Source organism: Centroberyx gerrardi, chromosome 16, assembly GCF_048128805.1.
Source record: "Centroberyx gerrardi isolate f3 chromosome 16, fCenGer3.hap1.cur.20231027, whole genome shotgun sequence".
Classification (NCBI taxonomy): Eukaryota; Metazoa; Chordata; class Actinopteri; order Beryciformes; family Berycidae; genus Centroberyx; species Centroberyx gerrardi.
In genome coordinates this window covers 14369339-14384735 of record NC_136012.1, presented here as the reverse complement: position 1 = coordinate 14384735, position 15397 = coordinate 14369339, and the positions used below count along the sequence as shown (strand labels likewise).

At 42.0% G+C, this 15397-nt stretch overlaps 1 protein-coding gene across 5 annotated transcripts in view; it reads left to right on the top strand.

Moving 5' to 3' along the window:
• Nucleotides 1–1861: 1861 nt before the first annotated feature.
• The window catches only part of ankhd1 (ankyrin repeat and KH domain containing 1), a 30109-nt gene continuing 16573 nt past the window's right edge, over nucleotides 1862–15397 (top strand). Inside the window, exons 1-11 of one of the 5 annotated variants that reach the window (XM_078288972.1) lie at nucleotides 1862–2084; nucleotides 5674–5827; nucleotides 9223–9379; nucleotides 9626–9788; nucleotides 9964–10111; nucleotides 10201–10434; nucleotides 10563–10657; nucleotides 10948–11103; nucleotides 11565–11646; nucleotides 14157–14348; nucleotides 14473–14582. In XM_078288972.1, coding sequence (XP_078145098.1) covers nucleotides 2001–2084; nucleotides 5674–5827; nucleotides 9223–9379; nucleotides 9626–9788; nucleotides 9964–10111; nucleotides 10201–10434; nucleotides 10563–10657; nucleotides 10948–11103; nucleotides 11565–11646; nucleotides 14157–14348; nucleotides 14473–14582 — 1575 coding nt within the window. In that variant the 5' untranslated portion in view covers nucleotides 1862–2000. Of the gene's footprint in view, nucleotides 2280–5673; nucleotides 5828–9222; nucleotides 9380–9625; nucleotides 9789–9963; nucleotides 10112–10200; nucleotides 10435–10562; nucleotides 10658–10947; nucleotides 11104–11564; nucleotides 11647–14156; nucleotides 14349–14472; nucleotides 14583–15397 lie in introns of all 5 variants that reach the window. The other 4 variants (XM_078288971.1, XM_078288970.1, XM_078288969.1 and 1 more) reach the window with 4 other exon arrangements.

Genomic DNA, 15397 nt, shown 5'->3' with positions numbered 1-15397 from the left:
TCTGGGTGGAAGGAGTGAACAAGCAGCACTCAACAACTACAATCTAATCAAGGATAGCACTTAGGCAACTGCTCCAGTGGAGATGCTTGGTGGCCAAGACAAGGCTGTGGTTGTGCTTTGACGTTTAAAGGTGTGACTGTTCACATGTGAGAATAGCCCTCCGCCCCTCTGCAACTACCCTTGTTGTAAATAAGATGTAGGGGTGGCAGTAGCCTAAAAGTAACAGAAGCAGGCTTGCTACCATTGGATAACTTGTTCAAATCCCAGGACTGCCTGCGAAAATCTGGGCAGGAAAATTAATAATTAACAGTTTCCCATCCCTTAACCACAACTGCTGAGGTGCCCTTGAGCAAGGCACTTAACCCTGCAGCAGTTGGCCAACAGCAGGAGACTATGGTTAACGGCCAGCTCCCAGGTGTGAATGTGTGTACCTGTATGAATATGAAGCACAGTATTGCTGAAAAAGAACATGCATGTTAATAAATAATGGTTATAAAAACATAATCTAGAATGTGTCAATTAAATGACAACTACATTTGCAAGCAGTACTTACAGAATAGAAAATCCTGGGAATGTTGTGAATAATGAATTACCCCCTCCGTATTGCTACCTTATGTTTTGTGCAGTGTCACAAAACTTAACTGCCAATGAATTTCCAAAACTCATATCAGCAAGAACACTGAGTTTTCTGATAGGAAGCTAGAAGCCAGGAACCTGTACAGTGAGGTCTTACACCAGCTTGTTTGTTTGCAGAGACGCAGGAATTCAACTGAAAAAAGTATTCCAGCACTGAAAATTGTTTTTTTCATAAATATTCTGCCCAGATAAATTAACAATGAATAACAATGTAGAAAAATAAAAGCATTCTGGGCACTTTGTTAAGTGACACCAGATGTTTTACTTTCGGGGTCCCTGGTGGACAGGAGCCTTATGTCACTGGTAAGTCTGATGTAGAGACTCACTAAGGCCCAGATGGAGAGTATTTTAAATCTGTGATCATTTTAAAATGTAATTATGCATTAGAGGGCTACTTCAACAAAGTGTCTCAGAATGTGTTTATATGATGTGAAAATGAAGCCCTTTTTTTGTGGGACGAGTCCACGGTAACGAGAACGAGGCCCCTGCTTGCTCCATCCTCTCTCTATTTTAATCTATGCCATTATAAGCTTACAGAAGGTCCTTGGATATTATGGAATCATGTGTTACTTATGATTTTACAGACTATGGCATTCATTTGCAGCAGAAATCTATCTACATATGAAAGTAATCTAATATTCAAATTAAATTATGAAGTATGATTAGGACTTTGAGGGCTTCTGCATTGATCATCCTGGTATTTTTTTTTTCTCATGAATTAAAAGAGATATCGGTGACCTTGACAATTTATCATCTCAAAATGTATGCACTTATGTCAATAACACACTGAAACACTTATACCATGATGAGCTGCAGTCTAAGTAATTTGCAAGGTTCAAATATCTCACTGTTATTCATTATGTCATTCTAAATCATTCTTTTGAGCCAATTAACATTCATAACAATGCCAATATATTATCACTGTTTCCCCTCTATTTTCGTGAATTCCGTATTAGAGTTTACTTCACATGGACTAGTACTGCTAGCTACCAGTTTAGTTGGCCTACCATGTCATGTCTTGACGTTCGTTCTACAGCCTCGTGATATTGGTAAACCTAACATGACGTTGCGGTCTTTCGTTCGATAGGCATCCATATTGACCAATTGACAACAGACATTTTTTGAGCTCAACCAATAGGGCAGTCGGGATTTTCCACAGAGGCGGACTTTCTGAGAAACAGTGCGTAGTGGGTTAGGTTGTTAGAAAGTTAATGGCTGGGGGAAAGAGATCCTCCTCAACCCTCGCTTCGGGAGAGTTTCTGGATTCCCTGAAGTAAAACCACGCAAATATTCTACAAGAAAGAGCCTGGACGGACGTTTAAGTCAACAATAAGCTCATTAATACACGTATTGTGAATATAAGTATGCAGGATGCAGTAGCCGGGACGGCAATGCTGACGGACGGCTTCGAGGACGAGATTGACTCGGTGACTCCTCGCTCCCCAGCGGTAGGGATGGGGGTAGGAGCAACACCAGGAGGAGTCGGACTCGGGGGCATTGGGATTGGTGTGGGCGGAAAGAAAGTACGTTTGTTCGGTGAGCCCGGTGGGCCTGCAACAGAAAGACTGGATTTCAAACTAGCGGCAGCAGCCGTCCTTTCCTCGGGTCCAGGATCCGGCAGCGACGAAGACGAGGTCTCAGAGGTAGCTACGCTAGCTAAGCGCTAACCAGAGCTAGCCAACATTCCTCTCCTTGCGCGAGCTGGCTACTAGCTAGCTAGCGAATTAGCTAGCTGTTGGCAACCACCCCCTCCCAGGCCGATGAAATTACGTAAAATCATCCAGCACTTTAATCGAATAATGTCTCCTGAGAATTCATATGCGTATGAGGTGTTTGACATCGACAATGTTTGTGAGACACAAGCAATTATTCACGCTAACCAGTTGAAATGTTTTATTTATGCGGCGTAGGCTGTGACCACGGCCTAGTTCGGGTGGAAGCGACGACGGCCTCGTCAGTGCTGTCGTCTCGCGCACTCTGTGCAGCAGCACAGCACACAACACCCATCACAACTTTGCAGCTCACCAACAGCTTTCTAGCCACAGCAAATGGAAGATGCCCGTAAACCCACAGACGTACATGGTCAGCTAACTATCTGCCATTTCATAGTAGTGGTGCAATTACGTCACCCTTCAAAATTATGTAAATTGACTCCGACTGTCCTTCAACTAACTTTTCGATACGTTTTGATTATGCTTTCCTCGCTAAACTAGTCGAGTTTTCGACAGTCGGTGTGCCAAATAAGCTAATTTGGTTAGTTTCATCCTTCACCACTATCGGTCTGATAGCCACCACAACAATGTCAACTTGTTTTGTGTTGTCACATTTGAAAGCAAGCAGAGTTCATGCTGAGAAGTGTCCAACTTTCCATGTGCTGGCAGTCACACACTGGGACAGGTGTTATAGCATCCCGTCAGCTGAGCTGAACATACTATAAGCCTGTTGTATATTTACTCCGCTGGATGCAAAATGTTCTCTACAGTACGATTCCTTTTAATATCCCAGTTAACTAAAAATCACCATTATATCTTACTGGATGAAAACGCGCGAGTACGCCACACCTTCCAAGATTTGCATAAAATAATCAAATGGTTACCTGTCAGACTCAGCGTATATCTTGTCATTATCAGCAAACGTTTTCACAACGTGTACTTGGTTATGTTAGCTGTCAGTTTAAAGGCATGGTGCTTTCTCAGCTACACTATTGTCATGTAATTGAGTTTGCCAGATCATATGACGGTGGCTGACACAGGAATGGAACTTGCCAGACGGCTAGATGGCAAATATTTGAGTGGCACAAACCTGTCTAAGGTCTCAGTTAAATTACATTTCCATACTAATTTAATATTCATTAACATTGAGCAATGAGAAATCCATCTGCCTGGATTAAAAAGATGATGCAGTATTCACTGTCAGAAACACACTCGTCAAGGATTCAAGGATGTGCAACGGATTGGCACTATTTCTTAATGCACACTACCTGTTGAGCTACCCTTTTAAATCTCTGTGCTACTTGACTAGTGAGAGTATTGATGTCTGAAGATTGCAAGACAGACAAGTAAGTCTGTTAGTTTATACTTATATATAGATGTAGTCTGTCTTTTTCTGTCTTAGCATCAGGTGTTTAGTAGCAGAGGAAGAAAATAAGTTTGACAATCATCTGTCAGACAACTTAATTGAATCAAATGACAAATGTATGCCTTCCGTGTCATGTTTCTCCACTCCGGCCGCCTAGAGTATCAGCCTGAAAGGGAGGGTTTGTTGTGGTGTATTACCCCAGTGGAGAACTCGCTGCTCTGGGCAGTAGCTAAAATCTGAGCCCCAGGATTAAGCAGATGCCATTCTAGGCCTTTCCAGCTCTCTGGATACTAACATTCTGGGAACTGTAGTTCATTAATTGTGAGGACTGTGATGTCCATTGTTGATTATAAAAGCCTTTGTAGAACTACATCCCCCATGGGTCGTTGTGCTCTGCATTCCTATCGTATAGCCACATTCCTCCACATACTGAGTGCCGACTCCCTCCAACATTTGCTCTCTGGACCAGGCCCTAAAAGCCTGCTGCAGCTTATAGACAAAAATAGGCTGAGATTTTATTCTGCTCTTTTTTTAGTCAGGGATTGTTTTTGCATGGTTATCCAAGCTATTTCACAGATTAAGATGTTTTGATGGCCATGTTTTGTTTTTTTATTCTTGTTTAAAAAGTTTAGAAAATATCAACTTCTAAATAGGATGTTAGCCCAAGTTAATTGTTATGCCTGTCATATTGTCATTCTCAGTATGCTTGATATATGTGCCTGGCTCACTAAACAGGATAGCGGAATGGAGTCAAGACACCTGAAGGTAGCATGGTGTTTGGTGCACCCAAGCTCCTGTCTGGCCTTGACCTTGCACTTAATGTAGTCACTCGCCTGGAACTGCGTAAAGCAACCAGTGCTGTATGTAATATATCGCATGATGCTATCCTTGATGTTAAAGGTCTAGATACGGGTCAATACTCCCAGGTGGCAATACTTTACACTTCCTGGTGTGCGCCACAGCACTATTCCCATAAAGTATCTGTCATCTCAGGAGAGGGATGTGATATGTGTTTTTTAATCAAGACCTCAACTCTCCACTATTCATTTGGCCACTGTCCAGTCTACTTCACGTTTCACGGGTTGGTGTATTGGCAGATTTTTTAATATATATCATTGGTTTTGTGGAATATCTGGTACACTTAGTTATATTGGGCTGACTTTGAGGTTTGTGTCAGCTATTGTATGCAAAATGTATCCAGCTGTGTCATGGATAATTTGCACAACTACATGTAGTACAACTATTAAGTATTTTAATGACATTTTACAAAAAAATTCATTCTTTTTATTGACACTGCAACTACACTTCATAGAGAAATAAATCATTGCCCCTTGTAGCAAAATTTCGATTAATGATGTAGAATTGCCTGGAGGATTTATGAAAGAATGAAATGTTTGTAAGACTGCGATATATGAGATATCAGGTATGAGACTGAGGTGCTTTACTTGGGGCAGCTGACTCACACCTGAATCTCCCCATGTGTGCAGCGGTTCGATTCCTGGCCATAGCACTTCCTGTATTGTGATTCCTTTATCTCTGTACTCCTTTTTGCTTTCCCTCTGTTAAAAGAAATGGAAACATAAAATCAAGAACAGCAGCATTCCTGCTCTTTTTTTAAGGTGGGGTGGGGGGTGTCAAGATAAAAAATGAGCATACCAAAGCCTTAGCTAACATTGATTCTATACAGAACAAAGTCATTTGTAATTAATTGGTGCATTAAGCAATAATGCCAACTTAATACAGATGTTTTCACATTACTACATTATGCCTATTCTGTTAATTAACCGTTCCTATTTCACGATTACTGAGCCAAAGGCCATTCTGCCTGGCCCAGATCTATTACTTTGTCACCTTTTTTTAAATGATATGTCTGGCTGTTGTTGCTCAGAAATCAGCATGGAAGTATCTGTATAAGGGCTAATGGTTCTTCTTCCTCCTCTGTTTCTCCGTCTCTGTCAGGTGGAGTCATTCATCCTGGACCAGGAAGACCTGGATAACCCCATCATGAAGACGGCGTCAGAGCTGCTGTTGTCCAGCGCCACAGATGGAGTAGACTTGAGGACGGTTGACGCAGAGACACAGGCCCGCCTCGAAGCTCTGCTGGAGGCTGCAGGTATGACTACTTTTCCTGAAATTGATTCAGCTTTATAAGACCTAACTTCTATTGATTAGTACTTAACCAGTACTTTATTGGCCATACCTATTCCAGTCTATGAACTAGCACATCTAACAAGCCTTAATCTGTGCTTTAACATGTCTCAGAATCAATTGGGTGCAATTGCGTGTCTTTCAGCCTCCATTTTTCTTTTTTTCCCCCATCCCTTTTAAACCTATGCTGAGGTCTTAGTTTGTATACCACCTAAGGCTGAAATGGAAATAAAGGGGATCTGCCGGTTCTGCAGGTCTTATATCAGCACATAGTTTGAAAGTGATTTGAGTAAATTAGTTTGATTAGAACTTGTAATCTGGGTGTGAGAGTGACTGTGTGGACTAATCCATTAGGTCTGTGTGTCCTGGCCTGCTTGGGGCTTATGAACATGGCCAGGCAGATTAACGCTGCAACTCGCCTGAGCCTCCACAGCATGCATAGAGACCATGTTGAAAGGCTAATGGCTAATCTCAAATCTATTCCCCTTTCTCCCCAACTAGTCATACAGAAGACGTGGGAACTTATATTATCTGATTTCTTTCCGGCCAATTACAACTTTAATAATAATAATAATAATCATAGTCATAGTCTGTGAATAACACTACATAAGGGAAAATTGCCTAGTGTTTAGTTTGGGATTGTTCTGTTTGATGTGTCAAAAATCTCATATTGTAAAGGGGCTATTAATGTCCAGCAGAATTAAAAACAAATAATAATGGACATACAAGATGACTAAGGCGAATTGTATCTCCACTCTGTACCATCTAATAAAGCCGAAGTGTCGGAAAAATGGTAAAAAATAGGGGGAAGGTGTTCAAAAACACAAAAATGTAACAAGTCAACAGCAAGTCCAAACTATGAAGATCTGGATCTCTCAATACAGAATCCACTACACTTGACAGCTTTTTGGGGAAAAAAACCCTCTGGCCCTCACAGACTTGAACAAAGGCACTGTACGTTCTCTCATAGGTAACAAGTGAAATTCTGGAAAGAGGGAAGGAGATAGTCTCTTTTGATTCTAGGGTCCATCAGCTCCCATAACATTCTCTCTTGATTGTCCCAAATTAGGGCATCAATAGGAAGGAGACAGTCGCAGCATCAATGCTGTCGGTCAGTCTGAATTTAATTTTTATCTTGTGAATAACCATTTGGTATATACAGTATACAAGGTTAGACTTGTGCAGATGCATATTCCGTTAGAGCTACAAGATAGAAGATATGTTCATGTTATCCGTATAAATATTTCCAGAGCATTGTGGGAAGCAGTGCAGGAGCAGGTGCTTATGGGTAAACACGCTGTATCCCACTTTCGGCTGGTCTTGGACTTAATTCCACGGATCCAGCCACTTTTCCACTGTGCTGTGCTGGGCTTGGCCAAGGCAGGGCTTATCCAGGAGCTCAACCTTTTACATGGCCATTCAAAACAGCCAGGACGAAGAAGTTGCATCAGAACCTGGTGGTAGTATGCCATAGAAAACTTAAAAAATGACTGAAATGCCTCGTAAGCCCTTTACTTTGTCAGAACTACTGGATTTACAAGCTGACAATCATTAATGTAGTTAAAGAACAGATAGCAACTGCCTATGTTGAGAGTCTCAGACTAAGTTTGGAAATTCAAGTAGCTGCTAATGAAATAACAGCAAGCAAGCAACTGTAGCTGTTTTTAGCTTTAACGTCGACTTGCTTGCTATTTTGTGTTGGATGTCCTCTAACAAATGTTGGATGTAGCATTTAACTAGCTATGTGGCTAAGCAGAATGTTTATTCAAATTGCAGAGTTGGTTGGCGGCACAGTTGGTGTAGTTAGCTTAATGGCTAACTGGAAACGCAAGAAATTTGGCACTAGCACTTAAGTCCCACACTTGAGTTTCTAAGCTTATCTCACATTTTGCCCACAGTGAAAAGACAGTGAGTTATTCCTGTCTGTTTAGGCTAGTTTGAGTGCTAGAACAAAAAGAGCTAAACTTAATCAGGAGACGGTCAATTATTTTGCTAAAAGCAAGATTCACAATTATAGAAAAGGCTGTGTTATAAGAGTTTACAAATGGGCCTGTAAAAATAAAGATCAGAGAAAATTATCACCCTCAAAGGCATTAAAAATCTCCATGATTGATTAATTTGGATTTGAACTAAAGATCTTCAATAATATAGAACCAGGTCAGTGAAACCTGGAAGAGGGCACGCTTGGTTGCTTTGTTTTCATCTGACGTGTTTACAGTGCGTCCAGCCAACTGTATGCTGAGTCTCTGTGGGCCAGTGGACTTCTTGCATTCTGTGAGATAAACAGTACATTAATGCATTAATGATCAACTTCCCAGACCTCTGCTTCCTCTGCCTTGGGGAGCATTGCGAAATCCCTCTCTGACAGCCATGCTAAGTTTAGACTGAGTCACAGGCCTAGTGGTGAAAACAGGAGGACCACAAGGACTGGAGCTCACTTCTGCCTGACTAATGGATGGGTTGAGGCTGAGGCTGAAAAGTTCTAAGCCAACACTTTTACTTTCAGCTCTCTTTGCTCCTCTCGCTTCTGTTCTGCACATACCCTCAAAATGCGTGCTCCCACAAACACACACACACTCTCACTCAAACACACTTGAATGGTCTCGCTGGTTGGGAAATGGTCCTTGCTCTGTCTTCTGAAAGAGGTCCTTCAATGTAGGTCATTAGAACAAGCTGTTTTTTTCCCCCCTCCTGCTTGCTCTTCCCTCTCGCTCCCCTCTCTGGCTTTCTCTTCTCTTTCATGACAAACAGACATATACACATGTGTGCGCACACATTTTTCTCTGCATTTTTGCTTTCCTCCCAGCTGTGCCTCCCTCTCTTGCTGACCACTGTCTCCTGTTTCTATCTGTTTCTCTCACGTTCACCGTCTCTCACCCCATCTATAATTCACACAGAAGGAGACCTTTTCTCTTCTACCATTAACAGCCCGAACCTAAACACTTGCTACTAGTATCAAACACAGTATAGAACTAACATTACTTTACTCGCTGCATTCATCCTATTTCTGGTCACAGATCTGATCTTGCCCGGGTGTTCCCATAGTTGCCCTGTGGAGTTGTTTTGTACCCTGCTTACCTTTTGACCCAATCGTTAGCAAAATTGAAATTATTGAGAATCACACATGGTATGGACCAGTAGTTTTGATGAAAAAAGTTTTTTTGGCAATATTAACAAATGCTTGTGTGTGTTTTCTGTGTGTGTGTGTGTGTTTTTTCCTTTGTGTATGCTGCTACTAACCCTGGATTGGATTGGCTGGACTGGACTTGCTTCTTCATCTGGTCTCTGTGGCTGGGTGTGGTTGTGCTCCCCTCTGGTTTGCCTTGCCCTATGCACCTCTGCCCTCTTGGTGTCCGGCAGGCATCGGTAAACTGTCCACTGCCGATGGTAAAGCTTTTGCAGACCCCGAGGTGCTACGGCGGCTGACATCATCTGTGAGTTGTGCCCTGGACGAGGCTGCAGCAGCCCTGACCCGTATGAGAGCTGAAAACACACTCAACGCCGGCCAAGCCGACAAGTATGTATCTCACCCATACTGGCACTACCATAATAATCATTTATCTTGTAGACAGTTTATTTATAGACCAATATAGACTATGTCCATCCAGATATGATCACTCTCCTATACCTTTTCCCAAATCTGATTTGCTTGTATGTCTACATCTGAGTGTGTATTTGCCCTTTCAAAGTGGGATTAAGTTGTAGCAGTGTAACTGTTAGGCGTATGTGTGTTCTCCTGTCACAGTGGCAGTAATTGTAGCAGTCTGGTTATTTTCAGCCGTAGTTTAGCGGAGGCGTGCTCAGACGGTGACGTGAACGCAGTGCGCAAACTGCTGGACGAGGGACGGAGCGTCAACGAACACACAGAGGAGGGAGAGAGCCTGCTGTGCCTCGCCTGCTCTGCTGGCTACTATGAACTTGCACAGGTGTGTGAAACGGAGGTTTGAATGTGGGATGGGAGTTAGTGTAGTCATGCACTATGTGCTTGCAGCGTGTAAGATCTGTGCTCTGTATTAACCGTACTTACTGCCAAGGAAAGATGAAATCATGATGGTCTCCATACATTCTCTAAATTCTTTGAACCTGTTGGTTTGCCCTTAGGTATTGTTGGCCATGCATGCCAATGTGGAGGACCGGGGCATCAAGGGGGACATAACACCACTGATGGCTGCTGCCAGCGGAGGTTATGTGGACATCGTCAAACTGCTCCTGGTCCATGGGGCAGATGTCAACGCACAGTCCTCCACAGGTAAAGCTCCCTGGCCCCCTACACACTCATTCCTTATACACATTTTCAAGAATAGGTTTTAACCTCTCTCCTGTCCTTTCTCCATCCAGGCAACACAGCTCTGACGTACGCGTGTGCCGGTGGCTTTGTGGATGTGGTGAAGGTGCTGCTGAAGGAGGGTGCTAACATTGAGGACCACAACGAGAATGGACACACACCTCTGATGGAGGCGGCCAGTGCTGGCCACGTGGAGGTGGCCAGGGTACTCCTAGAGTATGGCGCCGGCATCAACACACACTCCAACGAGTTCAAAGAGAGCGCTCTCACACTCGCCTGCTACAAAGGTCAGAACTACACCTCATTGATTATGATGTATAGGCTCTATACTGTAGGCATACTATTTACTGGTATCCTGTTAACAGTGTCAAAAGCTTTTTTTAATAAAAAAAGCATTTTTTTTTATCTTCTTTAGGTCACTTGGATATGGTGCGTTTTCTATTGGAGGCTGGGGCGGACCAGGAGCATAAGACAGATGAGATGCACACAGCACTGATGGAGGCTTGCATGGTGAGCATCTGACCCAAACCACGTCACCTTCATCTACACTTCTCTCTTTTTTTCTTCTTTCTGCCTTAGGGTGAATGAACACTGCAAGATGTTTTAAACTAATTAACCATCAAAGTTGCTGTCCCAGGCATTTTTAAGATTGGGTCGCTCCTACAAAGCCCTTGTGGAAAATCCAGGACACCAGTTTATTTTATTTTTTTGGACAGCTTGATGGAAAAGTGTATATCCCCAATATGTTTGTTCAGGTGCTTATCTCTGCGCTCTTTGTGTGTGTCTCTGCGCTGTCCCAGGACGGCCATGTGGAGGTAGCGCGACTGCTGTTGGACAGCGGTGCGCAGGTCAACATGCCGGCTGATTCCTTCGAGTCGCCCCTCACCCTTGCAGCTTGCGGAGGACATGTGGAACTGGCAGCCTTGCTCATAGAGAGAGGAGCCAACTTGGAGGAGGTAAGTAAATACACTTTCATGTATAAACCAGATTTCCCACACAAGTCTGGGAAAGGATGGAAAATGAAGCAGATAGTTCCCAGCTCTCTTGCTGAGAGTGTGTGTCTCAATACTACCCTATGTGAGTATAGTTGTAGACCAACTTGTGATTTCACATATGTAGTTATTTATCGTTGCTTTTGGGTGAAAACCTTGTAACTGCTTGCTGCATGCCAGCATGGATCATAGTGAACACAAGCTATAGTCTTCAAATCCAAATCAAGAATTTAGGATCTGGGAAATCATTCAAATTTTAGAAATCTGACGTGTGAGAACACACACGCAGACACAAAGCACAAGCCAAGTTCTAGACAATGGATTGTACTGTATATCCCATACAAGAAACAGTTGTGCAACAGCTTTCAGTGAGTCACACCCGCCCCTATACTTTCTTATTTCCTTGTGCTTTTGTTTGTGTCCAGGTGAATGATGAGGGCTACACCCCCTTGATGGAGGCAGCCAGAGAAGGCCATGAGGAGATGGTGGCGCTGCTGCTGGCTCAAGGTAAGCAAACCTGAACCCTTGATTTGTAAAATGGAAGCTTAAAGTGAAATACCACTCGACTCAAGAATTTACATTCATATGGCAAAAGACAGTCCTGTCAGTGTTTATAGACATGAACAACTCTTTCCCAAAGCTAGAAACCAGAGAGCCAAGACTAATCTGAAATGTAAACCATTATCATGATCTATTACTTTAATGTTACCTGTATTTTGTGCCATTTTTGGGGCACAAATTGACTTGGAGCCAAATGATGAGGGAGAAGCAGCCATTTTCATTGGCACCAGCCAGATAGTTGGTTACTGACTCCTTTCCAGTCAGTGACTTTTTAATGGTAATTTTTGTTTTTGAAGAAATCCTAATGGATCTGATCACATATTGATCTTTGAGGTTCGTCTCGTGTGACTGCAAGGCTCCCATCGCCACAATTTGTTCAACTTAATTTTAGCGCTGTGCTACACTGGGAGAAAAAAGGACATGCGAGTCCCCCCTGGCAGTAGAGGGTAACATTGTTCAGTATCACAATGGCTTCTATAGCAGGTAACAATAAGAGACAAGGGCCTTAAATGGAACTGGTCAGTCAGAAAATGTGCAGACAAGCCTAATGGGGACCAGAGATCAGTTGTATGTTGTCCAATCTGTCAGAGCCTCCAGTTGTAAAACAAAAGTGGAACTTAAGATTCTATACTCCACATTGCTCGCTTGTGTTTGTAACAGTGTGTACTAGACAGTAACTTGACCCTTTTTAGTTGTCAACGATTTGCTAAATAGCCTAACACTTGGATATAAGGTGAATGTGAGTACAATGCTGCACACATGCTCGTTGGAGCTATATTCCAGATTGATTTGACTCAGCACATTGTGATAACCCACACTAGCCGTGGTTTATTAAAATTCAAACACAGTTAAGGTGCGCGGTGTGTAGATCACCAGGTCATTGATTTTTTTATTTTTTTTTGGTTGTTACATATTCAAGTTAGACGTAACATTAGCGTGGGTTACATTGGTAACTCTGGTCTTCTCAAATGGAAGGCTTCATCTACCTATTGTGTTTTAGTACATATTCATCCATCTATTAGTCACTTATTTTCTATCAATAATGGATCACTTTTGAATTTTATGTCAGCAACGCATGTTGTTTTCAGGACCACACACACTATTATTAATATTATTATTGTTATAATTATTATTAAATAGACACAGTATGTTCAATGTAGTGGGAGAACTGGATCTATAAGGTCATTTGTACATTTTCAGTGGTAATGGTTTAGGGCTGCAACTAACAATTATTTTCATTGTCGATTAATCTGTCGATTATTTTCTCGATTAATCGATTAGTTGTTTGGTCTATAAAATGTCAGAAAATGGTGAAAAATGTCGATCAGTGTTTCCCAAAGCCCAAGATGACGTCCTCAAATGTCTTGTTTTGTCCACAACCCAAAGATATTCAGTTTACTGTCATAGAGGAGTAAAGAAACCAGAAAATATTCACATTTAAGAAGCTGGAATCAGAGAATTTTGACTTATTTTTCTTATAAAATTACTCAAACCGATTAATCGATTATCAAAATAGTTGCCGATTAATTTAATAGTTGACAACTAATCGATTAATCGATTAATTGTTGCAGCTCTATAGTGGTTGTATTTTGTTTCAGTACAAAACTACCAATGCTCAGTGCTCTACACCACAACATATTTAATATGGAAAGTAAACCATACAGTTATTGTGGTATATTAAAATGATCTAATAATTGAGACATTTATTTTTTAGGTGTTAAAATGCATGAAAAGAGCTTGTTCATCAAACTTTTTTCCCAGGGGTAGCATGGCACCGTAGCCCCCATAGCCGGATGGAATACACAGAATTTTAGTTGATGCAATGTGCCACATTTGAGCTAACGAAATAAGCACCAAAAGAGACATGGCAAATCAAAGATTATATCTTAGAGCAGCTCATTCTCTGCTAACTTGGACTATCGGAGAGCAGAACTGCCTGAAAAGGTTAAACCTTTCAAAGCCTTCCATATGATCGCTGCCTCAATCAAGTCCATTGTCTCCATTTTATAGCCTTTTGAAACAGCACAACATCCCCCTTGCAATGCAACAGAGAGAGAAGTAGCTGACAGAGGAACCGTTGACACATGTATGGTCATCATGTCACCACAGGCCTACAACTAATGTACAATCTGATGCCATTACTGTAATGGCTTTAACAATTATGTGGGAAAAATGTGAAAATAACTATGAGCAATAGTTTATTAACATGGTAATTTGTATACAACCAATGGTGATGTGCAAAAACAGAAGCTTTAAGAGGCCATAGCATGCAAAGAATGTAACAATATTTTATGCAGTGAATTAAAATATTATGGTTATCTTCAATGCAAAATATGGCAAGTACAGAAGGGCTAACAAATGTGGACTCTATAGTCTGTATAGCATTTTTTTTTCAAAATCAAAGTAGGCCGATTTTTGATGCAAAGAATTATATGGCTCTTACACAATCTGTCCAGGTGCTAACATCAACGCCCAGACGGAAGAGACCCAGGAAACGGCTCTGACCCTGGCTTGCTGTGGAGGCTTCCTGGAAGTGGCCGACTTCCTCATCAAGGCAGGGGCCGACATTGAGCTGGGCTGCTCCACCCCCCTCATGGAAGCTGCACAGGAGGGCCACCTGGAGTTGGTCAAATACCTACTGGCTGCAGGTGAGCAGGGAGAAGTAGTTGGAGATGTAGGAGAACAGAAGCAAAGGGAGTAGGCTTAGCTGCATTTTTTATATCTGCTGTACCACTGTTATTGTTATCCTAATCTGTTGGTTTTGTCATTCAGGGGCAAACGTTCATGCCACCACGGCAACAGGTGACACTGCGTTGACATATGCGTGTGAGAACGGACACACTGATGTGGCGGATGTGCTGCTGCAGGCTGGAGCCAACCTGGTACGCATCACACTCATACCATCTCTCTCTTTTTTTGTCCCTTTTGAATGGCTCTTTGTTCTCGTTAGGCTTGGTTAACACCAAAAGTGGAACGGACGTGTAGCGGAGCCCGCTTGCTCTGGGCGCCCATGTCAATGGATTGGAGTGCTGTCACCCACTGTGGTGCAGAGCTATTCTCCCAGGTCATGGACCTGCAGCTATAGTTTCGGTGTCAAATTTGTTTCTGTGTGCGCAAATTTCTCAGAAATACACAGTGAAAATACACTATAGATGGCCTTATTTGCATCATATTACCACATCATATCAACCTGCCAATGTCTTTACTGTTGTTGTTAATACATGTGCACTGGTGTAAATTTAATGCAACCACAGGTCTCACTTAATTAAATTAAATTAGAATAAATGTTAGTATATATTTGGGATACGTGGTAATGGGATGGATGGATAGATAGATTGAACACAACACTACCACATTGGACAATAGTACCAAAAGTAACTATAGCACTCTAATGCTGATATCCAGCATCTGCACCTACTGTCACATAGTTAGTTCTTAAATGTTTCAGCTGTTCTGATTGTATAATTAGATCTTTTTTACGTATTCATACTATGGAACCCAGTGCAGTTTTCTTTAGGCCTGTATACATTTCTGTTTTGTTTTGTTTTTTCTTGCTACTGGCTTACATAGCTTCCCATCAGTGCAATTAGTCAGATTCCAACAGACAGACGTGTGTACTATAGGCTATAGATAAGAGTCCTATTAATTGAATTTCAATTTGTAGTTATTTTTTTTTTATATTGGTTATACGTATATT